Source organism: Silene latifolia, chromosome 1 (genome assembly GCF_048544455.1).
Source record: "Silene latifolia isolate original U9 population chromosome 1, ASM4854445v1, whole genome shotgun sequence".
NCBI classification, from domain to species: domain Eukaryota; kingdom Viridiplantae; phylum Streptophyta; class Magnoliopsida; order Caryophyllales; family Caryophyllaceae; genus Silene; species Silene latifolia.
In genome coordinates, this window is record NC_133526.1 from 189,612,211 (window position 1) to 189,640,160 (window position 27,950).

Sequence of the window (27,950 nt, forward strand, 5' to 3'; positions counted from 1 at the left end):
CTCTGTCGAGTAAGTGTGTTTTGCGTTTTAAAATAGTTTCTGACCTGTTGGGTACTCGATCGAGTAGCCTTGGTACTCGATCGAGTAGCCGGTTTACGGGGGGATGATTTGTCGGGTTTTGTTAATAATGCGAATTAATATATAAACACTTCCGTCACTTTTATAATACACTTTTACAAACCTAATTACTTTCAAAAGAGATTTCAACCTACTTACTTCGCTTTCATCGCATTATTGACAAATCACGGAGCTTGGAAGGTCGGAATTCACATTTCTTTACATCTTTGTGATCCTTGCGTCGAGGGTAAGATCTACGTATTGTGACGGTTGTTGAATTTGGTTGTTGATAGTAGTTGTGATTGATTGTATTTGTCCGTGTTCTTCGGGGTGCGTCCCTGGCTGAGTGGAGTCACTTGCGGGAGTGACTTCAGAGCCAATTATTCGCCTTCTGTGGAGCCCGCCACAGAAGGGATGTGTACATTAATGGATTTTAGTTTATCGCTCAATGGAGATGAGCGGGGCTTAGGTGGGAACGGCTGCGGTCCCCCACTGGCGGCGAGGAGTGACCTGTTGCGATGGGCACTCTGGCAGGACTACACACTTTAGTGTGTAGTCAGGATTGTGGAGTTGGTGATGGAGTTTGGAGTATATCTGTGACGATTGAGCTGTGTTGTTTGTTGTGTTGTTGGATTATATAAATTGTGTGGTTAGTACTGACCCCGTTTATTGTTTTAAAAACTGTGATGATCCATTCGGGGATGGTGAGCAGTTGTTGAGCAGGTATGAGTCGAGATACATGGGCTAGCTGGGATGTGTCACCTTCAGATGATAGAGTCTTCCGTTGTAGCATTAGTAGTTTGTCAGACACTTTCAGTTAGTTGATTAGACAGTTGTTTTGAGAACATGTAACCCGTATTTTGGGCATTTGGTTTGGAGTGTATTCTTTCACTAAACTTATAATATTTAAATGTTGTTTCGTTATTGTCTTATGATTATCATTGCCTCGGGGCACCGAGATGGTAACAGCTTTATACCTGAGTGGTCCTGGTAAGGCACTTGAAGTATGGGGGTGTTACAAGTGTTTTTTTAAGCGGTTTTGATTTTGTTAATTTTTGAAGCGGGTTTATTAAATTTTGAAATCGCAATTCGAAAATGAGAAAAAAAAACAAGAACGTAGTGTATAAAACAGTTTTAATAACTCAAGGCAATATAATAATTTATTAGGGGTGATATGAGTAAAACTAGGACGACATTTAACAATCCCCTTATTTAACTGCCCATTTTGTTGAATACGGCACAATTCACATGTCTCCAATTATTATGGAGCAAGACAAGCAGCTGTTGTTAATCCTAAATAAACAAGACTCATTTGGTCATATATATATAACTAGGTTGAAGCGCTGTGGATGCGCCACGTGTCAACCCAGCATTAAATACATGTATTAATTACAGTCGAACATTAAATATAAACATAATAAATGTTACATAAATCTCAGCAAAGTATTAATTAGAGTTTAATAAATGTATTACTTATAAAACTATAAATAACAATTACGGTGATTTATTTCAAATTTATATAAAAACAATTTTTGATAAAAATTCTAACATATAAATCATTACCTTTATTAGGAAAATGCTTTAAATTGAGTATACTTTCCATTATATTTATTGAAATATTTTGATATGTGTAGATGATTAAAGTCACAATGCGTTACATTTATTTAAAGAAAAATATTTTGAGAAAGTTATAATACTAGACCATTAAATCCATCTAGAAAAATATATTTGGAAGAATTATTGTATTTATAAAAAACAAAACATAAAGATAACTACTAAGAGATAAATTTTTATGATGTGATAAAGAAAAAATTATATTAGACAAGTGATAATGTGATAACGAGTGAGATATTAGAAAAAATTATGAAAAACTTAATGAAAATACATTTTAGATGTAAGAGGTTTTAAACAATGTGATAACGAGTGGAGATTTGTACTTGAATGATGACTTTTTAGACTTTTTCGAGTAGGTTAAGATGGAGTTTTAAGGTGATTTGATACCCATCGTAGAAAAAAGTTAATATTTTGGTATGTATTTCTAACTGTTGATTATGTTGATAATGATTATGAAAAAGAGTCATTATATTGGTACTGTTTATCAATTAATCTTATTTTATATATAGTTGTTTCAAAACGTAAAAGGTGCAAATTTCTTACAAAAAATGTTGTTTGACATATAACATATGCAAGACATACACAACCAAAACATTCAAATAAGTTGAGCTTTGACCCTATATGTTTGATAAATGCGTTATTATACATTAAAAATTGAAAAATGCATCAATATTTACATTGTTTTGAACAAATATTAATTGATTTGGAACATAACGTATCGTGAAATGATCTAACTTAAGAACTTAACGTTGATTGTTGCATTATTCGAATACATTTACTTTAATTAATACTCCTATGATATTTGATAAGTTACAAAATTATTTATGTAATAACGTTTATCATGAATAGCAAACTATCCGTCTATCACTTATTAGTTATAATTAAAATTGTATGTATTTTATTTTAAAACATTAAAGTTTAATTTAAGAAAATAAGAGTTGAGAAAGTTAATTTATTTTTATTTATAAGTAAAGATATTAAATGTCATATATAAATTATAATAATAAAATTTTCAAACAGGTTGCGCGAAACGCGGCATCCTACCTAGTTTTATAAATTTCCAGCCACTTGAGACTTTAATATTAACAAATGGTCATTCTATACTGTATTTAAATCTTGCAACTACACTTCACTATACATAAGAATTTGAAGAGTTAAAAGTGAGTTAAAGAAATTTTAATTGTTTTTTTTCTAATCCTCTACTGATTCTTCTTCTTTCATTTTTTTTAATGGTCTTTAAAGGCTATAAAACATGAATTATATTTTCTCCCTTTTTTTTCTTGACTGATTTTGTCGATTTATTACTCATCTTTGTCAGTTTTTCCTAATTTTTAGCTTTTTGTTCCTATTTTTGGGAGTTATTTCAGCCAAATTCAAAAAAAAGGAAAAAAAAATTAATATATAGTGTGTGTGTGTGTTGGGAGAGTAACAATGTCGGCGTTGATATCAGATGCGGTAAAAGCTGTGGCAGGGCCTGTTAAGACTTTGGTTGTGGATAGAATACAAGAGTATGTTAAGTTTATCAATAGTTATGAGGAGAACATGACTAATCTGATGAACGAGCTTAGAGTTTTATGTGCAAAGAAACTGGACCTTGAAGCGAAAGTGATGAGAGAAAAGGCGAATCTGCGGGTTATGACAAGAGAAACTGGGAATTGGCTGAAAAGTTTGATGGATTTGATCGAGAATCAAGAAATGAAGCAACTTATGAAAGAAGAGGGAGTTGCTGAAATTGTGGTGAAAATGATGGAACGCCGTGTTCTGAAGAAGTTATGGAAAGAGGATAGGGAGATTTTCGACATTGTGGTCGATGTGGTGAAAAACAAGTGCAATCATCATACAGTAGTAGTAGTTGATGCTGAAGAGGATGCTGATTACAAGAAGATTGCCAAGATAGCTAATGATGTTATGAAGGATATTGCTGATGAGTTTACAAAGTTTATACAAGGGGATGACGCTGCTGTTGCTCTCGTTAAACTATTGAACAACATTGATCTCCACAATGTCGATCTTGAGAAGCTCAGGAAAGATGGTGACGAGATGGCCATGATTTTGAGTAAAGCAGAGGGTATCATTCGAAAGGAGGTTGGACATAATCATGATGATGAAGAGGAATTACTGATCCCAAAAAATGACGATGATGTTGTCCAGCCAGTTAATAATGAAAGTTTCATTAAAGACAAAGTTAAAAGTTTGCGTAAACGTATGGGACGGTTAACGGCTTTTCTGGATGATGAGAATTTCAAGAAGGGTCTTCCAGAGGGTGCAAAGTTAGGGATCGAAGTCATGACTGCTTTGAGTAATAGCTCAGGGGCCGAGCAGGCGGTAGAAAACAGCAAACCACACAGGTACTGTGGCTATTGTATTGTACGATTCGAAGTCAATCGTCGTCATCATGATATGAGTGAAAGAGCGGTAACTATGCTCAAGGCTATCAAATCATTGATTCATGAATGTCCTCCAGATCCTGTCACCCGAAGTATAAGAGACGATGAGCTCGAATATATTCCCGGTGAGTTCATAGAGGGGTTGGAATCTAGAGAGGCAGTTTTGGGGAAAATATTGATAGCTTTAAAGGATGATCAAGTTAACATGGTTGGTGTATATGGCATGGGCGGTTGCGGTAAGTTATTATATATTCATTTCTTTTTTATATGCTTCAGATGTTCATTTTTTGGCAATTGTTTACATTTATGGGTCAGTTCAAGCGCCGGGTAGATCTTGTTCCTAAATTAACGGGTCAATGCAAGTTTAACTTGAGGTACATTTAACATCGGGTGGTTCACTGGGAATAGATGATAGGCTACTGGCTAGCCGGCTAGGTACTCTATCACAACAACAAAATCTTTTTAGTTTTTTGTAGATTCTCAATTATCCACTTCATTTTTATCATAAGAGGATTTTTTTCCCAAAAACTTCTCACAACAATAATTATTATTTTTTTTTTTGAGGAAAAAATCCGAAGGCCTTTTAAATCAAACAAAACAGCAGAGTTCGCGATCGATGGTAAAACGTTAGACCACTCAAATCGACCCAAAGACCTAGGAACAATATGAGCTAAAGCATGCGCGACAGCATTGTTTACACAACTCGTAAAAGACCACATAACAGAATTAAAAGAAGACGAAAGTAAAATAATGTCTTGAATGACAAGTGGAAAAATACTCCTTCCCGGCACAACAATAATTAATTTTAGGTGGTCTTCAATAGGGATGTCATTGGGGCGGGACGGTGGTGGATATAAGCTCCCCTATACCCATACCCACCAAGAAAAACTCGTACTCGTCCCCGCCCCACCACCCGTGACAGGTACAAGTTTCCAAAACCATCCCCGCCCCAACGGGTTGAAATATAAAATTGTACCCGCCCCGCTTATCCATTAACCCGCTAAACAATAATTTTATTTGATAAAATTTTTCGCAAATGTTGATTTAATCATTATTAATTTCCATTTTTTTTGAATTTATCTTTATAAGTTTAGTTTTTCCACAAAGAAGTTAGTAAAAAACTTTATAAAATACTCCTTGCTATTATTTACAATATATCTTAATTATAACAAAATAAGATTTAAAACATTGTAATAATCGCACTAATTTTTTTAGCAATTGACGGGTAGGCGGGTTTGAGGTGGGTAAGATGCAAAATTCATCCCCGCCCCATTACCCATGGCGGGTACAATTTCATACCCGCACCCGCCCCACCACTCGCCAAAGCTCTACCCATCCCCGCCCCAACTGGGATGGGTGCGGGGCGGTACCTACTTGTACCCTTCTCGCTGACATCCCTAGTCTTCAACCCTCCCCTCAACAACAAAATCACATTAAAAAAACATTAAAAAAAGAATAAAATATTTACCAACACTCACAACTCTCATTGTCAAACTCATCATATATGGATGAGAGTGACAAAACATCATCTTTTGAAAGAAACTTTTTGTTGTTGTGTTAGGATAAGTGCAAAAATATCATGTTTAGGCAAAAATGTTTTTGTTATTGTTATTATAACGGGAGCAAGAAAGATAAATAAAGAACAATAAAGAAAGCACCGCACAGATTTACGTGGTTCACTAACGGTGTGTTAGCTACGTCCAGAGGACAAAAGGGAAGAGTTTTATTGATATGTGATGAGTTTTCAGATTACAGATTCAGACGGTATGATAAGCATAACCGCTAGGCAGAGGCTTAGAGAGTTTATATAATACTACTCTCTAAGACCTAATATAGAATGTCCTAATAAGGCCCAAGACAGACCCCCGCATAGTCGTTCGAAGCGGCGACTAACAAATTCAAGGCACAAACCCAACAGTGTGCCTTGGTCTAAGCCCTGAACATGCATGACAATTTCCCAATTCCCATACGTGTTGAACCTTTTTCTTCAACACAAAATCTCATTGAAGACGAGCGATATCCGTTTCCTCTCACAAAATGCCCATTGAGAGGTGAGTAGGAAACACATGAGGGTGCCCCACCTTGTCCCCTCTTCTTTTTTGTGAGAGGTCACAAGCTTGTGACGGCATTAGCCCGTCACAAGCAAGACTAGCTGTTTCTTCAAAGGACTATCAAAGTGCCCAAATTCGACACCATATGTCTTATGCCATGAACTTGCATAGCAATTTCCCATACTTGTATTGCATTCACTACTTCAAGTCAAACCCATAAAGTACTTTTTTTTTTATATTACATCCTCAATTATTCATTATATCAATTTTTAGGGTTTTTTGTGAAATTTTTCAATATTTACAAACATTTACAAATATGTACAAATATCTACAAAGTGTATATTTTCCTCCCCATATTTGAACTTTACATCGTCCTCGATGGAACGAATTTAGAGAGTTGAATAAGAAAAGTAAATGCATATTTTTGGTTTTTCAATTTTATAAAAAATAAATACATGTTTTTGTAGTTTTTGAATATTTGAAAAATAAGAACATTTTTTTGGTGTTTTGAAATTTAATTCTCTCCCCACATTTGTTTATTTATATCCTCCCAAGAGGAACACATGTAGGGATTAAACCAAATTAAAAGACATGTTTTTAAAAAATTTATGTATAATAATTGTTTTGTATTTTCATTTTAATCAAATGCAATGCATGGAATAATCTATATGTTTAATGAAATGCAATGCAATCGGTTGTATATGAATGCAACTGGGCTAACATATATTAAAAACGCAAATGAATTAATGCAAAACTAGCTACATGGATGCATGATTTGGGAGAGCTAATTTAACTTAACTCCTATTTGGATTAAAGAGAAAGAGAATTTGTCATTTTGAATTTTTCAAATGGGAGCTTGGCCTTTTGATGTTGCAAGGCAATAAAAATTCTCCAAGAGTCATTGTGACTCTCCCAACCAACTTATAACAATGTCAAAAAAAATGAGAAGAGAAGAAATAGCTTAAAAACAGTCAAGGACGAGATGCTTAGGAAGCCACCATTGCTAAGAGCTCACAATTGAAAGCACTCTTTTCCACTCCATCCACCTTTTCAATCAATTATCAAAGTCGATATCTTCATCGACATTAAAATCATTTCCATCATCTCGAATTATGTCATCATCATCTTCACCGAACCCATGTTCATCACTTGGTCATCATGCATAACCCCTCCTCCGGATCCCAATGTCCAACATCACTAGCAAACTCAGGCTCCACACCACCATACCACCAACCACTTTGATACTCTTCGTTAAACGCCTGTGTTGGAAAGGTCGGACTATTAAAATAATTCGGTCTCATGTTAAGCTCACCATGCATCCTTTGCTCCGTGTAGCCACCATGGGGCCACAAGAAGTACTCGGGATAAGGTCCATCGAGGTTGACATAGCCACGGCGGACGTAGTCATTATAAACCGAAAATTGGCCAACTCTTTGGTTATAGTAAATGTGGTCAAGGCAATAATACACCCATCAAATAGGGGTGTTCAGAATAAACCGAACCGCAAAACCGAAAAACCGCCCATTTTTAAGGTTCGATTAACCGAACCGTTTCGACAAAGCGGTTCTTTGAACCGAACTGTTAACTTTATTATGGAAAAGGTTCGGTTAAGGTTCGCAATTTTAGATAACCGGTTAACCGCGAACCGAACCGTTTCACAAAAAAGTAAGCAAAAAATTAAAATATTATATAAAAAACTGTGCGTTCGTTTAATTTTCTTAGTGTATCCAAATTTAAAATTTCTTAATTTGATTAATGCTAAAGTTTAGCATATTAACTTTATTGTTGGGTATAATATATAATGAAAATTTAATTAAACTATTAGAAAAATTCCCAAAAATTAACGAAAACTGAAAAAAAAAAGTAATATAGAACGATTATCGGTTAACCGGTAACCAAACCGCTAATAACCGTTTAAAGTGGTTAACCGAACCGTTTATAACCGTTTCTAACGGTGCGGTTTAGGTTCGGAGTTTTGGCGAACCGAACCGTGTGCGAACCGAATTAAATTAGAGGTTCGGTAAACCGAACCGCGAATGAAAACCCCTACCATCAAACCTTTCTTTCATTTCGGTCCTCAAATTACCCACGCCAAAATCCATCTGATCCATGAAGGAGATCAATCTTGGGTCTAATTGTGGGTATTGGTAAGATTGTTGTTGGGATGAGGAAGGCATGGAAGAGGTTTGGAAAGGTGGTGGTGGTTTTGGTTAGGAGGAAAAGGTACGTAAGGTTACTTGTGGTGGCTCATGGCGCTCTCGGCCATAAGTGCGATGTGTTGGAGCGTTGGGGTCACGTTCTCTTACCGGGAGGAGATATGCAGGGTTATTTTACTTAATTTTTGTTTGTTGGGTATCGGGAAGGAGAATGGAATCCTTGTCACCTATTTGCCAATATGACAAATCATCATTGGTTAACCCTGAACCAAGGGGTTGGGTCATGTAGGAAGTTGAAAGAAGGTTAAGGCCTTGAATTGGATGGTACCGTGACTCGTCAAATCCTTCGATATCCTTGACAATATGAGTAATTAATCCACCCACAAATATTGCCCACATTTTGATCAGGAAACTTGGATAGCTTCTGGAGATGGAGAACCAAGTGGTGGGCTATGTTGATTTGAAACGCTTTGGTCTTTGTAAACAGGTAGGAGCCAAGGATATATAGTTCATCGGTTCGTACCATCCAAGGTTCATTTCTTCTCAAGATAGTACATCTTATAAATCGATGCCAGATCCTAATTGCGGGAAAGTGAATCGAATTGGCATTCATCTTCCATGTGGTAGGAACGAGCACCTCGGAGACAGCCTCCCAAAACCGTGGAATGATAAAAATCGGAGGGGGGGGCGTTGTGATCGTCCAAGTATGTCAACCCGAAAATTTTCCCAAACCGTTTAAGGGGTCACAATTTTTAAGCCAATCATTAGCCGCTCCCCTTAATGATCGAGGGAACAACCTTAAACGAACGACATCATTGGAAACCCCACTAACGATAACTCGTCATGCTGTCTATTTGGCCAACAGATCAACATGAGTCATTTCTAGAGCATTTTCGCCTCACTCATGTGCATGCATGCATCCTGTATGTCACCCATCCTAAGGTTATCTCTCATCACGCTTAAATGTGGAGTTCTTATCATGACTTTCAGAAAATAAAGTGCACTTTGTCTGTATTCGGGATTCGGGTATAGATTTTCATATTATTTGCACATAATTAATCATGATAAAAAAAATAGAAAAAAAATGTACGAATATTAATAGATAGTATTTGCTCATATTATTAAATATACCTATAACTATTAGATATAATGAGCATCAACTGTCCGTATTTGGGATTCGGATTGGATGTTGAATTAGGTGCGAAAAAGATTGTGTACTTCTTAGTATGTTATTTGTCCCCCATTGAAAAATAACGTAGGTGTGGTGAATATATATTACGTATAAAACTAGAATTTTTCCCACACCAGAAGATCACTATAAGGTGGGTGGATCCTATGATTATTAATAGAAGTCATCTTTGAAATTTAGGTATTAACCCAAAGTCTTTCGAGTCTTTTAAGTATTGTCTTAGATAACTCTTAAAAGTTTGTATTATTATCTCCACAATAGTGAAATTTATTTGTTCTTCTCGCATAATCAATAAACGGTTGATATTGACATGCCTTAGTAACAACAATAACATACAAATAATAATCACGTAAATATTTTTAAAGACCATCACTATAATGTTATGTTGAAAACTAATAAAATAATAGAAATTGGTTGAGTTTGATATTAAAAATGAGTGTGTGTACAAAATATTTTGTTAAGCAAAAGTTCTTTTGTTACATTAAAATTTCAAGGCGAATTGATGTAGTTTTAATTACCTCCCAAGTGAATGAGAGAACGTTGCACTAGTTGAGAGTCGAACCACAAGGAGCATGGGTGATTACCAATTGTCTTAATTCTTGCGTTTAGCTAAGTCAAGTAAACTTAGATGGTTGATTATCTAATAAACTAGACTAGGTAACAAGTGAATAAAATTAACTAATGCAAACACTTAATTAATTAAGCAAGCTAGAATGATACAGTTTTTCTTTATAAGTTTAAGTCCTAGGGCACGACTCAACCACCAACATTCATAATATACCATTTAGTTCCGGCAACTAGTTGTCAAGGGGTAAGCTTTTTGGTGGAAACGCCTCTAGGTCGCCTATTAACTCCCTCCCGACTCATAATAGGAGACTAGTAGTACCAACTCACCTCTCTCCTGGGCTCGTAAGTCGGTTCCCCAACTCAATGCTAAAGGTTCACCAAAACGGGCCCATTCTCGCTCACCTCTCACAACGGTCAAGGTTTCAAGGCCACGATAAATCTCTGGTCATCCCAACCCTTTTCCCAAAGGTGAAGTTCATACCGTCAAATAAGAGCACCCTCCTTGAGTTCTCTCTCCCAGGTTCAACCCAAGTCGACAAATAGACCAAAAGGGATAGTCAAATCCCGACCTAGTTAACTTCCGTTAATGGTCAAAGGTCGAAGATCAACTGTTATCCACTTAGAGCATAGACAAGTCAAACCTCTTGCTTAAACCCAACAAATTCCCCCTCAACAACTAATTTAAGTGAAATTAACTAGGTAAATTACTCATGTTGGTGCCAAATCGCACCCTAGTGAAGGGACTATTCACTACTCATATTAATTAAGACTAAACAATTGATGCAGGTTGCAACTTTGACAATAAACATGATTTGAAATTGATTTCTACTATTAATCATGCGATTAACTATGTGGAAGAAGATAATTAACTAATTGAACTATAATTGAAATGGATTAATAGAAAAAGGAAGGGACTTTGACACAACTAGGCCAAAGATCCAAACTCTACTAGAAGAACAATACCAAGAAATGTGAATAAATGAACAAGAGAGAGAATTACTCTATTCTAGCAACAAACAAGAGAAATTGAACAATTACTAACAAATGAAACTAGAAGAAAGACAAATGTAAACAAATGAACATGGGAAATAAATTATACCAACTAGAATGCAAAAGAAAAAAGCTTGGATTGAATAAGAATGGAGGAAGTCTTCAATCTTGTTACAACCCAATTTCTAGATCTAGAACTAAGCTAATAATTGAAGGATTAAAGTCTAATTAAGAAATGATTAACAAAGGATTAAAAAAGTTTCAAACTTGAAAAATGAGATTAATTAGATCTAGGGCATTGTTTTAAATACATCTTAAAAACAAGCTATTTATAGTGTTCTAATGGTTAGGGTTCTAAAAGAGGAGTTTAAGACAAAACACGGGTAGCAGCGACAGCCGGCCGCCTTGTAACACCCCCTCATACCAAGGTGCCTTACCAGGACCACCCTACCATGAAAGTGTGTTACCATCTCGGTTGCCCGAGGTTAGTATATATAAAAAACGTCTGAACTGAGCACATTTATTAAAATAACATAAAGTGTGAAAGTTTACATCAAACCAAAATCCAAAACTGATTCAATAAACAACTCCAATGTCTGACAACTAATGAAACCAAAACTAAGACTCGGACGGTGATGCTACGACTGGTGATGACAACGCTCCTATGACTGCCCCAAGCTTACCACTAGCAATACCTGTCAAGCCTGCTCACCATCCCCGAATGGATCACAGCAGATTCCACAAACAACAACGGGGTCAGTATTACTCAATCAATATAAGACAAACAAACGAGGTAACCAGCCGATCATCCTCCAACCCCAGTCTCTCGACCTCACACAGTAACCGACCACACACCGAAGTGTGTAGCCCTACCAGATTACCCATCGCAACAGGTAATCCACGCCGCCAGTGGGTGACCGCAGCCGATCCCACCTAGTCCAGCTCATCAACGAGCGACTGACAATCCCTGTCCCTTAATGTGCACATCCCCTCTCGTGGCGGGTTCCACGGAGGGCGAACTAGGATGTGAAGCCACTCCTGCAAGTGACTCCACCACAATCTCAAACACACAGCATCACAGCTGTCACAACATCTCCACACCAGCACCGTCACAACAACGCCCATACTCCGATGATCAGCAGATAACAATAATCACAAAACAATCATGTCTTAAACAATGAACAGTAAACTAAGTAGGGAAAACCCTACCTTAGCAATCAACAGTAGAATGGAAACCGAACAATCAGAAAGGCTCATCTACGAAGTCTTCTCCTATACAATGACCACATAACACAATTACACATTGCACAATCCCCCATATTTCCCAATTCCATATATACAGTAACCCCAAAAGAATACAAATGACATGGAAATGAAACTTACCAACAGTAGAATAAGAGATTATACGCAAGGACCACGACGATTGCACACACAACGAGATTAGGGGATGATTAGAGAGTGATTAGAGTAATCGTAAAATGATTAGGGTTGAAAATGATGTTTTAAAAACTGACGTTGAATATAAAATAACCCTAAACATTCCCAAATCAAACCGGTAAAATAACACTCGCCAGACTGGATACTCGGTCGAGTAAAGCTATACTCGGCCGAGTATCCTCTACTCGGTCGAGTATTCTCTATACTCGGCCGAGTATTCCTCGGTAGAACCAAAACAGACTCCACAATTAACACTACTCGGCCGAGTAGGCTCTACTCGGTCGAGTATACAGCTTAATAAAATTCGTAGTATTACAGTCTTCCCTCCTTAAAAAGAACTTCGTCCCCGAAGTTCACACTCCAACCTAAAACGAGACACCGCAAACACAAAAGACACACTACAACACAAAAAGACTTTCCACACAAACATTTGTCAACCCAAAGAACTACACAAAACACCACCAATCCCGACTCAAAATAAGACAAAACACAACCACGACCATCTCCTACCCCCCTAAAAAGACAATGGTTACGTCCCCGTAACCAAACATACCTGATAAAAAAGGTTAGGAAAACGTTCCCGCATAGCTTCCTCGGGTTCCCATGTGGCTTCTTCCACATTGTGATTAGACCAAAGGACCTTGAGTAAGACCGTCTTACCATTCCTTGTCTTACGAACCTTGCGATCAAGAATCTCTTTAGGAACCTCGGCGTAGGACAAGGATTCATCAAGCTCGATGTTCTCCATCTCAAGGATATGCGATGGATCACTCACATACTTCCGAAGCTGGGAAACATGGAAAACATTGTGGACTCTATCCAAAGCTGGTGGTAAAGCTAATCTATAGGCTACTTCGCCTATACGGTCCAAAATCTCATAAGGACCTATAAACTTCTGACTTAGCTTACCTTTCTTCCCAAATCTCATCACACCTCGCATAGATGACACTTTCAAAAGGACCTTGTCACCTACTGCGAACTCAATGTCCCTGCGGTGTAAATCGGCATAACTCTTCTGACGATCTTGAGCTGCTCTCATCTTTTGCCGAATTAACTGGACTTGTTCAACCATATCCTGCACTATCTGAGGTCCCAAAACCACAGCCTTAGAACTATCATCCCAACAAACTGGACTTCGACACTTCCGGCCATACAAAGCCTCAAAAGGTGTCATCCCGATACTCGTATGATAACTGTTGTTGTATGAAAACTCAATCAGGTCAAGCCTGTCTTCCCAGCTGCCCCCAAACTCCATGACGTATGCTCTCAACATGTCCTCTAAGGTCTTGATGGTTCGTTCTGTCTGACCATCGATTGCCGGATGAAAAGCTGTACTCATCTTTAAGGTTGTACCCATCAACTCCTGCAACTCTTGCCAAAACTTGGATATGAACCTCGCATCACGGTCAGAAACGATATCCTTGGGTATACCATGTAACCGTACCACATGCCTCATGTAACCCAATGCCAGCTGCATCTTAGACCAAGTATCTTTCATAGGAACAAAGTGAGCTGACTTGGTTAACCGATCAACAATCACCCAGATCATGTTATTACCTTGCTGTGACCTAGGCAATCCCACAATGAAGTCCATAGAGATTGACTCCCACTTCCACTCGGGTACTTCCAAAGACTGTATCTTACCTTGTGGTCTCCTTTTTTCACCCTTGACCCTCTGACAGGTCAAACATCTCGCCACAAACTCAGCTACATCTTTCTTCATGTTTGGCCACCAGAAAGTCTTCTTAAGGTCTTTGTAAAGCTTGTCACCACCCGGGTGAACTGAATAAGGAGTGCAATGAGCCTCCGTCAAGATCACTCTCCTCAACTCTGCATCCTCAGGTACACACCATCTCCCATCAAAACGGACACTCCCATCTGTATGGATAGAAAACCTGTATACTATCCCACTCTCTACTCTTGACTTCCATTCCTGAATCTTAGGATCAAGCTCCTGTTTACTCTTGATGTTCTCATATAACTCTGGCTCGATCGTCAAATCCCCGATGGCATCTCCCTTCCTTAACATAAAGATCCCCATCCTAGACACCTCATCCCTCAGCTTCAACAAGGACATGGCCGTACATATCGAATGAACGCTCTTCCTACTCAAAGCATCTGCAACAACATTAGCCTTACCCTCGTGATATATGATCTCCATATCATAATCTCCGATCAGCTCCATCCACCGTCTCTGTCGCATGTTAAGCTCCTTCTGAGTGTAGATATATTTTAGGCTCTTATGATAAGAAAACACCTTGAAAATTGCTCCATAAAGGTAGTGCCTCCAAATCTTAAGAGCGAAAACAACTGCACCCAGCTCCAGATCATGAGTAGGATAATTCTCCTCATATGGCTTTAGCTGCCTCGAAGCATAAGCTATGACTTTCCCTGCCTGCATCAAAACACAACCAAGACCATTATTTGAAGCATCGGTATATACCTCAAAGTTCTCACATCCCTCTGGCAAAGCTAGAACAGGAGCTGTGGTCAAGCGTTCCTTTAAGGTCTGAAACGCCGTCTCACAACTCTCATCCCAAACAAATCTGCTCTCTTTCCTCATCAAGGATGTCATAGGCCGTGCTATGGTAGAGAAATCTTTCACAAATCTCCTGTAGTAGCCAGCAAGGCCTAAGAAACTCCGAATCTCAGCAACATTCTTCGGTGATTCCCACTTGGTTACGGCCTCAATCTTAATAGGATCCACAGACACCCCCTTCTTAGATATCACATGACCCAGAAAAGCCACCTCCTCCAGCCAGAACTCGCACTTAGATAGCTTGGCATAAAGTTGATTCTCTCTCAGAGTCTGCAAGACTATCCTCAAGTGCTCCTCATGTTCTTCCTTAGTCTTAGAGTAGACTAAGATGTCGTCGATGAACATAACCACAAACCTGTCCAAGAACGGCGTAAAGATCCGATTCATCAAGTCCATGAAAGCTGCTGGTGCATTGGTAAACCCAAAAGGCATCACCACGTACTCATAATGACCATATCGAGATCGGAACGCTGTCTTAGGAATATCCTCATCTACTATCCTCAGCTGGTGATAGCCCGACCTCAGATCAATCTTGGAAAACACACCTGCTCTACTTAGCTGATCAAACAGGTCATCAATCCTAGGCAAAGGATACTTGTTCTTCACTGTGACACGATTGAGCTCTCTGTAATCAATGCACAGTCTCATACTCCCATCTTTCTTCTTCACAAAAAGAACTGGGGCTCCCCACGGAGACACACTAGGCCCGATATAACCCTTGCTTAGCAACTCATGTATCTGCTTCTTCAACTCTGCTAACTCTTTAGGTGCCATACGGTAAGGTGCTTTGGATATCGAACCTGTTCCCGGTTTAAGCTCCACACTGAAATCAACATCCCTCTTGGGAGGCAAACTCGGTATCTCCTCAGGAAAGACATCATCAAACTCTCCCACCACAGGTATCTCATCAGCTATCTGCGGCTCTACTCGGCGATCTCTCACATGACAGAGAATCAAGGGGCACTTCTTCCTCATACATGACTTTAAAGTCATCACAGCTATGAACTTGCACTTAGGTTTCACCACAAACCCTCTATAGGACACCCTATGATGCGAGTTGGGATACGGATCAATGGAAGGACGGATTCAATAAATGTCGGATATCAGTTTAATGCATTCCGATGATTATTTGGGGTTGGTTTAATGAATCTCGGGATGATTAAATGAATATCGACTTTATTGAATATGGTCCAAATATGTATCACACACGCATGCCAAGGAGGAGGACGTCCCACAAGAGCACACACACCAAGGAGGACGTCCCACAAGGCCTCTTCAACTTACTCTTTCAGATTTCTTTTTACTTTTGACTTTACCTCTTCATTTGCTTAGCTTTACCTTTTGATCTTCTAAGCTTTAACTCTTCTACTTCTTAGCTGGTTGTTTGAATTCTTGGCTGCTATATAAAGCCTTGAAGCTTATGTATAAACACATCCAGAAATTTGCTAAACACTTGTGTTAAAATCGTTTCTTGCTTAGAAACAAAAACTGGTTTTGGTTAGAACGCGATTCTAATTAAAATTCTCGAGTTGTTGATCAATAGGTCTTGGTCTCACTCACTTTGATCAAGTAATAGGTCTTACTTGTTCAAAACACTATCCCTTATATACAAAAATCAGAACGGGTCGTACCTAGTACGTTCGGTTCGCCAAAAACAGTCCGTCAATTTTAATCTTTTGTTCGCGACATTAAACAGTTTCAGGTCTGCGTACGAACAGTCCACCGTACTGTTCAATTCGTTTCATTTCCGCTGCCCAATTCGCATCACCCTAACACCCTTAGGACCCCTTAAGGACACTCTCTTTTGCCGACAATCTATCTTGGCATCATACTTACCTAGCCAATCCATCCCGACAATCACCTCAAACCCATCCATAGGAAATTCTAACAGGTCCACCGGTAAATCTACCCCTCCAACCACCATAGACACTCCCTTATACAACTTGAGACACGACACAAACTCCCCTGAAGGTATGAACACATCATCTTTTACAACCTCAAACGTCCCCAAACCCATAGACGAGGCATGACTCTTAGACACAAAAGAATGTGTAGCCCCCGAATCAAACAAAACAAAGGATGGTACATTATGAACAAGAAAGGTACTGGTAACTACATGAGCATCATCCTGCGCTTCCTGTTTGTCCATCATGAAAAGCTTCCCACTGTTTTTCTGTCCTCCACCCTGAACCGAAGCATTGGAGGTACTTGGCTTGGCTGCTGAATCTTGGGTGGTTCTGTTGTTCTTACGCTGATATGATCCACCACCACTGCGGTTATAACTGCCCTGGTTGCCCTGTCCACCTCTGTTGCCCCATGAACCTCCCGGTCGGTTACTAGCAAAACTCTGAGTTGGCCCCTGAGAGAAATTCCCCTACTGAGCTCCTGAACCAGTGCTGGGCCTATAACCCGTGCATTCCCGTCTCCTGTGGCCTACACCACCACAGTAGTTGAAGCATATAAGGTTAGAGTTGTCACTCACACTCCGACCTCCATTCTTTCCCCAGCCACGAGATCCCCCCGAAAAACCAGCTCCACCAGAAAAAGCCTTTGCATGGTTGAAGTTCCCTTTCTTGTTGCCCGACTGACTGTTGCTTCCACTGTCAGCCTTCCTCTTTTCAGCAGCAGTCCTCTCATTGATCTCTCTTGAGAGATATACCATTCTCTCAGCTTGGCCCGCTCTTAGGTACACTTCCTTAAGGTCAGTAGCAACCCCAGCTGGCATACGACTCACGATCGTGGCAGATAAACCCCTCTCAAAACGGAGAGCCAAACCCCTCTGTCCCAGCTGCATGTCCTCAACATAACGAGATAGCTCTAGGAACCGATGATAGTACTCAGTGACTGTCATCTCCTCAGACATGGTGAAGGAATCAAACTCGGACCTCATATTGTGTCGGATATGCTCCGGCACAAACTGCTCTCTCATAGCGCTCTTCAACCCAGACCACGGAATAGCTCCCAGACCCTCAGCCTGGTAATAAGCTCTAGCATCTTCCTTGACGTTTTGCCACCACACAGCGGCTTCACCTCTCAGGTAGTATACTACCTGCTCAACGATCATGTCTTCGGGGCACTTAACCATTTCCATGAGAGCTTCAATCTCACGGTGCCACTTCTCGAACAGCTTTGGTTCCCCCACTCCTTCATATGTGGGAGGGTTGAAGCGAGCAATGATGATGCTGAGCTGAGTAGCATCCACCGGCTTCTCATTACCTTTTCCCACATTTTTGAGAGCTTCAAGGAGAGCCTCTTGTTGCTCAATCATGCGAGCAACCTCATCAAGAGTCATCTCAGAAGCTTGGATCTGTGCGGGGGTTCTTTTGGGCGGCATTTTAAGCTGATAAGAAACAAGGGAACGTAAGCACAAAAGCCTACGGCTCAAAATGTAACAATCTTCCGCCAAAGGAACACTCGGCCGAGTATAAGATAATACTTGGTCGAGTAACGACTACTCGGTCGAGTATCCCAGACACTCGGTCGAGTAATCGACTCCAGTAGCCAACGTCAAAAACCCAGAATGTATACTCGGTCGAGTACAAACAATACTCGGCCGAGTAGTCACTACTCGGTCGAGTACACCTTCTTACTCGGTCGAGTAAACACATATAGTAGCCATTACTACTCACTGCCAAACAACACTCGGTCGAGTGCCTGGTTACTCGGCCGAGTACTCCCTACTCGGTCGAGTACCTGCCCTGCTCGGCCGAGCCATACCAAAGACGGGTTAAACAGTATAAAGTCCCCTATCATGCTTTATATACCCTCATCAAACATATAACAACAGGAACTTAAATGCCACGTTATAAACACACAACCATACCATTCATTCACAAGCTAATCCAATACACCAAAAGTTCACATACCCGTCCCTTCTACTACTTTTCCAATCACCAAACTTACGAATTCCCCATATAAATTTCCAACCATCACTTATTATCAACATGAATCTTCACATACATGCACATGCAAGACACATCTTTCAACACACTTCCCCATGTGACCGGCTCGAGTTAATGAGGGCCTAATTGCGACTCCGGGACGTCTCCCGAGTCTTTGCGGTAGCTCCAAACAACTCTCCCCGGGTTCATTTTATCTAGACTCCCTAAGTTCATTAGATTCATTTGTTTAGGTGTCGGAATCTTCGGCTCTGATACCACTTTGTAACACCCCCTCATACCAAGGTGCCTTACCAGGACCACCCTACCATGAAAGTGTGTTACCATCTCGGTTGCTCGAGGTTAGTATATATCAAAAGCGTCTAAACTGAGCACATTTATTAAAATACCATAAAGTGTTAAAGTTTACATCAAACCAAAATCCAAAACTGATTCAATAAACAACTCCAATGTCTGACAACTAATGAAACCAAAAATAAGACTCGGACGGTGATGCTACGGTTGGTGATGACAACGCTCCCATGACTGCCTCAAGCTCACCACCAGCAATACCTGTCAAGCCTGCTCACCATCCCCGAATGGATCACATCAGATTCCACAAACAACAACGGGGTCAGTATTACTCAATCAATATAAGACAAACAAACGAGGTAACCAGCTGATCATCCTCCAACCCCAGTCTCCCGATCTCACACAGAAACCGACCACACACCGAAGTGTGTAGCCCTGCCAGATTACCCATCGCAACAGGTAATCCTCGCCGCCAGTGGGTGACCGCAGCCGATCCCACCTAGTCCAGCTCATCAACGAGCGACTGACAATCCCTGTCTCTTAATGTGCACATCCCCTCCCGTGGCGGGTTCCACGGAGGGCGAACTAGAGTGTGAAGCCACTCCCGCAAGTGACTCCACCACAATCTCAAACACACAGCATCACAGCTGTCCCAACATCTCCACACCAGCACCGTCACAACAACGCCCATACTCCGATGATCAGCAGATAACAATAATCACAAAACAATCATGTCTTAAACAATGAACAGTAAACTGAGTAGGGAAAACTCTACCTTAGCAATCAACAGTAGAACGGAAACCGAACAATCAGAAAGGCTCCTCTACGAAGTCTTCTCCTATACAATGACCACATAACACAATTACACATTGCACAATCCCCCATATTTCCCAATTCCATATATACAATAACCCCAAAAGAATACAAATGACATGGAAATGAAACTTACCAACAGTAGAATAAAAGATTATACGCAAGGACCACGACGATTGCACACACAACGAGATTAGGGGATGATTAGGGAGTGATTAGAGTAATCGTAAAATGATTAGGGTTGAAAATGATGTTTTAGAAACTGACGTTGAACATAAAATAACCCTAAACATTCCCTAATCAAACCGGTAGAATAACACTCGCCAGACCGGATACTCGGTCGAGTAAAGCTATACTCGGCCGAGTATCCTCTACTCGGTCGAGTATTCTCCATACTCGGCCGAGTATTCCTCGGCAGAACCAAAACAGACTCCACAATTAACACTACTCGGCCGAGGGCCGAGTAGGCTCTACTCGGTCGAGTATACAGCTTAATAAAATCCGTAGTATTACACGCCTACTAGCCGGCGCCCAGACAATTCAATTATGAGCCTTTAATTCTTCAAAATCACCAAGGAAGATCCCCGAGCCGGCAGACCGGCCCATGGGTCTCTTCAACTCCTTTCTCCTCTTCTTCCATGCTAGCTCATCCTCATGTCTTGTTTGCTTGCTTAAGTCCCCTTCTCGAGCTATATACCTACATTACAAGGTAGAAAACGGTAGAATTGGAAAAAGGACGCAAAATGCAAGCAATATACTCGTAATCTAGTCAAAATATACCAAAATGCATAGAGGAAGTAGGGGTAATTGGCGCCCATTATCCGTGCATCGCGATTATAAAATAGTTTCGGTTATACCGATATTTATGGCTGAATTAGTGTATTAATGTAATACTCTCATGTTGTTGTAGTCAAATTCTTATTAGTATACTTTGTCAATATGTTTTACTAGAGGTATTCAAAAGAGGGCTTGGGCCGAACATGGGTTGCGCCCAACTGCTAAAAAAGTGCCAAACATGCCTTATTTCACAGCCCGAGCCCGATAAGGGGGCCAGTTTCCATTGCCCGTACCCGCCCATTTCAAGAAACGGAGCCGGCCCGCGGGCCTGACTAAAATCAAATACAAAAATTAGTGTTTCTTTTAAAACAAGAGTTTATTATCACTACATCCCACAATAACTTAACAATTGTCTTTAAAAGTTTAGACTTAATAAAATATAGGGTAAATTGTTGATTACAGCCTTTTATAAACCTCATTTTGAAAATTACAGCCTTATATAATTTTTTTTGAAAATTACATCCAAAATATTACTTTTCTTCTAAAATTGCACCAACTTGAGGATTTCGGTGAATTTCATGATGTTTTTATGATGTTTGGGGTGATTAATTGGTTTGTGTTAAGGAGAGGTAAAAAATCTGGGTAAGTAGGCTCTCAAATAATAAAAGATACATCATAAAAACATCATCAAAAATCACCAAAAACCTCAAGTTGGTGCAATTTTAGAAGAAAAGTAATATTTTGGATGTAATTTTCAAAAAAAATTATATAAGGCTGTAATTTTCAAAATGGGGTTTATAAAAGGCTGTAATCAACAATTTTCTCTAAAATATAGTACTAATTTTCAAAAGATAAGTTTACTAGATTTTGGAAAAAACACAAGTTTGACAATATTCTCATACAAACATCAAAAGTTCATTTTTGCCTTAGTCTTTGTGCGGCATTGTTGGCGGTTATATACACTCCCGTGTAAATACTGGAAAGGTACTAACTTTTTACAACAATCTCGGTAGCATGTCCATTCTTAGCGAATCTTTATACTGCAAGTGTAAATAACTAAATACCGACAATCTCCTACTTATACGTAAAATATAAGTATTCATTTGCGCTACCTAATTGGTTTAGAGTGTACAAATTGTAAATGAAATGAACGAGAACGGCGGAGAACTGAGGGTTTGAGGACTTTTGTGAGGTTACTTTTAATAGTGGGCCTAGCGGGCTGTCTATTTATTCTAACGGGCCTAGTTTTCTTGTTCGTTACCCATTTATTTTTTTTATTTTTCTTGTCCAAGCCCATTATTTTTGTGGATTGAACGGGCGAGCCAAACAGACCGGTCCGCACTTGATCAGCTCTAGTTTTATGTAGAGGATTAGAATAATATAGTTTTTTAAAATAGTAATTTTTTTTACTTTTTTAAATATTTTGTTTTTATGCTTGGATTTATGATTATCATAAACTTTTGAAAGTATGATTAGAAACTGTTATTTGCAAACCCACATATCTATATAATTATTAAATAATGAGTTGCAATTGTCTTTAAGTTATTGAGACATTTTTAATTATTACAATTTATTTTACTTTTGATTTATAAAGGGGAGAATAGTTTACTATTCAAATATATTTTTTTGTGTCACATGACTGACATGAGCCACTAAAAAATACAATATAGAAGGAATGAGGATTTAACCTCGATTTTATGTCTATAATATATAAAATCTATTTAGTGTTAAAAAAAAGTAGTTACATGTGGTTACAAAATTATTTATAATTAGACTTATTCAATTTTTTTAAAAAAATTCAACACACCTATTTAACATGTTCATTAACCCGTGGCTTTCAAACTAGTTAAAGTAATAACTAAAGACGTCTCAGATAAATATAGTGGCAAATGTCATAATTTAAAGACTCCCAAGCTACATAGTACAAAAGGGAACTCTTTTTAAGAGTTCTGATTTGCTCCTTATTTTAGAGGCAGTGTAGAGCCTACCTAATATCTTAGCAACAATTAATTAAAATTTTCAGCAGCTTTTCTACTTAAAGTGCCAGAGAATTTATTTAATTCATTATTATTACATTTCAATTTAATTCAATGTCTGTGCAATTCTTCAATTTAATTTTAGTTCATACTCCATTATTTTTTATATGTCGTTTTAGAAATTTTCACAAATATTAAGGAAAACACATAGGAAATGTTACTGCATTAATTATTCATAATAATTTACCATTGAAAGCTGAAAAAAAAAATTGAGCTTGTTTTCAAATATGATTTTATGACATTAATGCCTCCAATAAGATTATACTTCAAGAACAGATATAGAACTTAGAAAATTGTACTGGGGGCATTTATGGCTAAACGTCATATAATATGGAAAAAAAGAAAGTGCTATAACGACAAATATTGAGTAATGGAGGGAGTATTTTTTTATTTAATTGCTGATAAAATGAATATTATGCCTAGTTATACCCACATAAGCTCAATATATCATAGTTTTAAATCGATCCGTTTATTTTTTTCACGCGAGTTAAACTAGTTTATATAAGATAGTACTCCATATAATAAAATTATATTAGATTAGATGAGATATTGTCCTTCAAAACATGCATCATTTAATAAACATGAACTAGATAAAATTGCTTTGATTGTTTTTTCTTCATTTGGATATTGGTTATGTCTTTTTTCGAAGCTCCTACTCCCAAAATCACAAATCCCCCACTACCTATAGCCAATAGGCCATACGAATAATCCTCCCAAAAAAGTGAAATCCCGATTGTTCAAAAGTAAGAGGCTAGGTAACACTAAAACGGACACACACACAGACATGGATACGGATACGACACGGAAACGTGATATGGAATCCCACGAAATTTAGGACACCGGACATGTTATTTAAATTTAATAAAATATATATATTTTATGGTTATAAATAACGTATGATTTTATTTTTGTAATGTATTTGATATTAAATTTAAATAAGTGAAGGTAAAATTTGACCTTGATTGTAACTAATTCTCATTTTCCATCCAAGCTCATCTTCTAATCAATTTTTTTTTTGACATTTTATTCCTCATCTAAACTATAGGTGTTGTTTGGCCAAGGTTAAAAAGTGCTTTTGTAATTGAAAAAGTAGTAGCTTGGCCAAACATGGTAAATTAGAGAGTTTTAAAAGTGCTTTTGAGAAGTCAAAAACTCATTATTCATCTCCAAAAGGAGAAGTAGATATTTACTACTTCTACTTCTACTTTTTACATAAAGAACCAATGTGCTGTTTGGCCTTGCTTATGGAAAATGACTTTTTTTTTTTTTAAAAGGAATTTATTCACAAGTTACTTTTCGGAAAAGTTTTAGTTGTTTGGCCATACTTTTGTAAAAGCGGTTTCTCATTAAATTTACATGTTTGGCCTAACTACTTTAATACAACTTTTGTTTGTTTATTTGGTTCTTTATGTAAAAAGTAGGAGTATAGTAAATATCTACTTCTCCTTTTGGGGTGAATAATGAGTTTTTGACTTCTCAAAATCACTTTTAAAACTCTCTAAATTTACCATGTTTGGCCAAGCTACTACTTTTTCAATTACAAAAGCACTTTTTTAAGCTTGGCCAAACAGCACCCAAATAAGCAAACAAAAGTTGTATTAAAGTAGTTAGGCCAAACATGTAAATTTTATGAGAAACCGTTTTGACAAAAGTATGGCCAAACAACTAAAACTTTTCCGAAAAGTAACTTGTGAATAAATTCCTTTTAAAAAAGAAAAGTCATTTTCCATAAGTAAGGCCAAATAGCACCATAATATGTTTAGGCGTGTGTCCGCGTATCCGACACGGTGTCTGACACGGAATGACTAGTTAGGAGGAGTGTCTGTGCTACCTAGGTAAGAGGTCAACTTGAATGGATTAGAGTGTAGGTGCTTCGTTAAATTATTCCCAAAAAAACCCCGATTATTGAATGGATTTTGCGCCATGAGGGTCTAAAGTGATAGCCGGAAGAATTATTCTCCACAAAAACCCGATTGTTGAATCTTTGTAGGTTAGATTGAATTTAATTAATGAAGTGTAGCTGCTTAGTTAAATTTGAATGTGTTTTAAATTTGCGCTAATACAAATTTACTTACGAAATTCAAATTGTGTATTTTAGTGTTAACTAGCTAATTCCAAGCTAATATTGATGCAGGAAAAACAACGTTGGCAAAAGAGATTGCCCATCGACGAACAAGTGATTTATTCGATAAAAGAGTAGTGGTAGAGGTCTCAGAAAATCCAAGTATTAAAGGAATTCAAAATCAGATTGGTGGAGGAATTGGTTTGATACTGGATGATATGAATACTGTGGCTCAAAGAGCTCAAAAACTTTATAATAGACTAAAATCAGAAAAAATTCTCATAATCCTTGACAACATATGGAAGAAGCTTAAGTTGGATGAAGTGGGAATTCCTCGCGAAAGTACTAAAGATTTTTGTTGTAAACTCTTGATTACAACAAGAGAAAAACAAGTGTGTATGTTTATGGATGTCCAAGAAGCTAACATATTTAAGGTGGGCTTATTGAATGAAAGAGAAGCTTTAAATCTTTTTGAAAACCAAATTGCAAAGAAAGTCGGCAATGGAGAATTTAAAACCGTTGCAGATAGATTATTGAGAAAGTGTGGTGGATTACCTCTTGCAATTGCCGCAACAGCGAGTGCATTAAGGGGTAAAGATCTACCAATGTGGTATCATTTTGCTGAGACATCAGAAAAGCCTATCTCGAGTCAAGTCAGCAGCGAGTATCGTGAGACATACTCAATTCTTGAAACAAGTTACAAGCTTATTGATATCGAAGAAAAAAGAATATTTTTATATCTTGCTTGTTTATCTCCTCTCGATTCAGCTGTAACGGTTGACGACTTGATGAGATATGGTATTGGGTTAGATTTATTTCAACATGTCAACATGCTATCTGAAGCCATGGAGGAAGCAACTGCTTGGGCTACCGAACTCATTTCATCATCATTGTTAATAAAAGGCGATTCTAATGGAGAAGTCAAGATTCATGATCTTGTTCGCGCATCTTCCATCTCATTTATTGATAAAGGTAATATTACATTGACTACCAACATATCTTTTCTTGTTTTCCCATGTTCACTAAATTCTGAGAAATCAATAACTTGACTATAAGAGTTTAATGAGATATTGAAACAAAGATATAGACAACTTTGGAGGTAGTTTATTTTTTAAAATAATACTCCGTACCAATCTAACGTAAACATATAAAAATTCATAATACTCTTATATTAGATTCAAATATATTATATAGTATAATATTATATTAAAAATCATACTTCCTCCATTCAACTTCACTCTACCACTCTGCTTTTTCACGTTCGCCAACGCGTGTTTTACGCGATAAATATCGTTAGCTACGTATTTGCAAAAATTATAAAAGTTAGATATTTTTAATGTACTCGTAAAGACGAATCAAACAAGATCCCACATGAATATATTATCACTTCTGTATTGAGAGAAAATCGAGATTGAATGTGCATTTGTGAATAGTGTAAAAAATAGAAATAGGTAGAGTGAAGTTGAATGGAGGAAGTATATTTTACTCATATGCAATACCTCAGATATTTGAATATACAGGAGAAATAGGAACATACATCAGATGCAATACCTCAGACATAATACCCAACCCTACCCAGTCAGTAAATGAATTATATACATTTGATGTAGTGTTTCGGATGGTATAGTTTTTGAGCTTTAAAATAAAAAATTTGAGTTTTAATTTAAAAATTTTGAGTTTTATTTTAAAGTTTTTGAGTTCATTTGCTTAAACATTAATTTCAAAAAGTTACATTATAACTCAAAAAAATTACATATAAGCTCAGAAAATTTGATTTTGACGTCATGAAACCAAAATGTAATTTATAAGTTTTATAGAACTAAAAAAAATACATAAAAACTGAAAAACTCAGTAAGTGACTATTAGTATATCTAATGTACAATTCTTTTTCTCGTACCCAGTCCGACCCATACATTTTTAAAAATAAAAAATTAAACAAAAACGTGTCTTATTTTTCTGCTCCCAAAATCTTCTACAGAATCACTAACATCAAAAATCAAAACCCTAATCTCCTCCTTTTACAATAAATTTTCAGTTTTAGTCAAAGAGTACAATCTGTGAAGATCAAATGGACAATCACAGATACTTTTTAAAACATTTGAAGCATTATTAACTCCCATTCTTTAGAATTGCTCCACTTCTTAAACCTTGTAAAGGGTATTTTAATCAAACATTTAAATTCCTAAGATTTTGATCATTACTAGAGACTTTTTGTGCATCATACTAAACTTTCTGAGCTATGTAATTTCTTGAGCATTTCATAAAAAATTTCGAGTATTCCAAATATCATTGTTAAAGATGGCAATCCAATTTTGAGAATTGAGGATTTCTACTAGAGAGTTTTTGTGCACCGTACTAAATTTTTTGAGTTCTGTAATTTCTTGAGCATTTCATAAAAAATTTTGAATATTCAAAATCATTATTTCCTCATTAATTTGGTGTTGAATCCGCCGTATGCATGTCGTTCATCAAATATAATTGCATCATATTTGTTGAAACTTCTTCCATCGATGATTAGAACAATAATCGAAATTGAATTAGTTGTTTTTGGGTAGAATGAGTGAGTTGAAAAGTTTCTGGGAATGGAAGTTTTTCAAGTGCTATTCTCAGGATTTTTTACATATTGATCTTACTCTTTCAGATACGACTTTTACAATATTACTCTCATTATATTTTTTATTCTCTCACCAAATCCATTTTTTTCTCACTTCCCTCCTCTCACCTTTTTCACTACCATCGTTCATTACCTCCTACCAATTCAATTGCCGCCAAACCTCCGTTCAAATTATATTAAGCAATGAATAAGAAAAAAAAGTAAAAAAAAACTAAGGTGTCGTTTGGTTGCCCCACTAAAAGTGGGTGAATTGAAAATTCACGTGAATTGAAAAAATGGAGGTCGTTTGTTTGCCCAAAATCACGTGAATTGTATTTTCCTATGAGTTTCCAATTCCTTCATCATGGAGGAGTTTAATTACCTAGCTCCCCCTAGGTAATTGGAAACTCCCGCATGAATCCAACTCCCGCATGCCAACCAAACAAATTGGACAATTCACGTAAATTGACCAATTCACGTGTTTTGTAAAAT

The 27,950-nt window shown here is 37.7% G+C and overlaps 1 protein-coding gene across 1 annotated transcript in view; it reads left to right on the forward strand.

Moving 5' to 3' along the window:
- Positions 1-2,783: 2,783 nt before the first annotated feature.
- Positions 2,784-27,950, forward strand: part of LOC141613968 (uncharacterized) — a 38,647-nt gene continuing 13,480 nt past the window's right edge. Inside the window, exons 1-2 of the mRNA XM_074432712.1 lie at positions 2,784-4,294; positions 24,938-25,837. Coding sequence (XP_074288813.1) covers positions 3,103-4,294; positions 24,938-25,837 — 2,092 coding nt within the window. The 5' untranslated portion in view covers positions 2,784-3,102. The remainder of the gene's footprint in view (positions 4,295-24,937; positions 25,838-27,950) is intronic.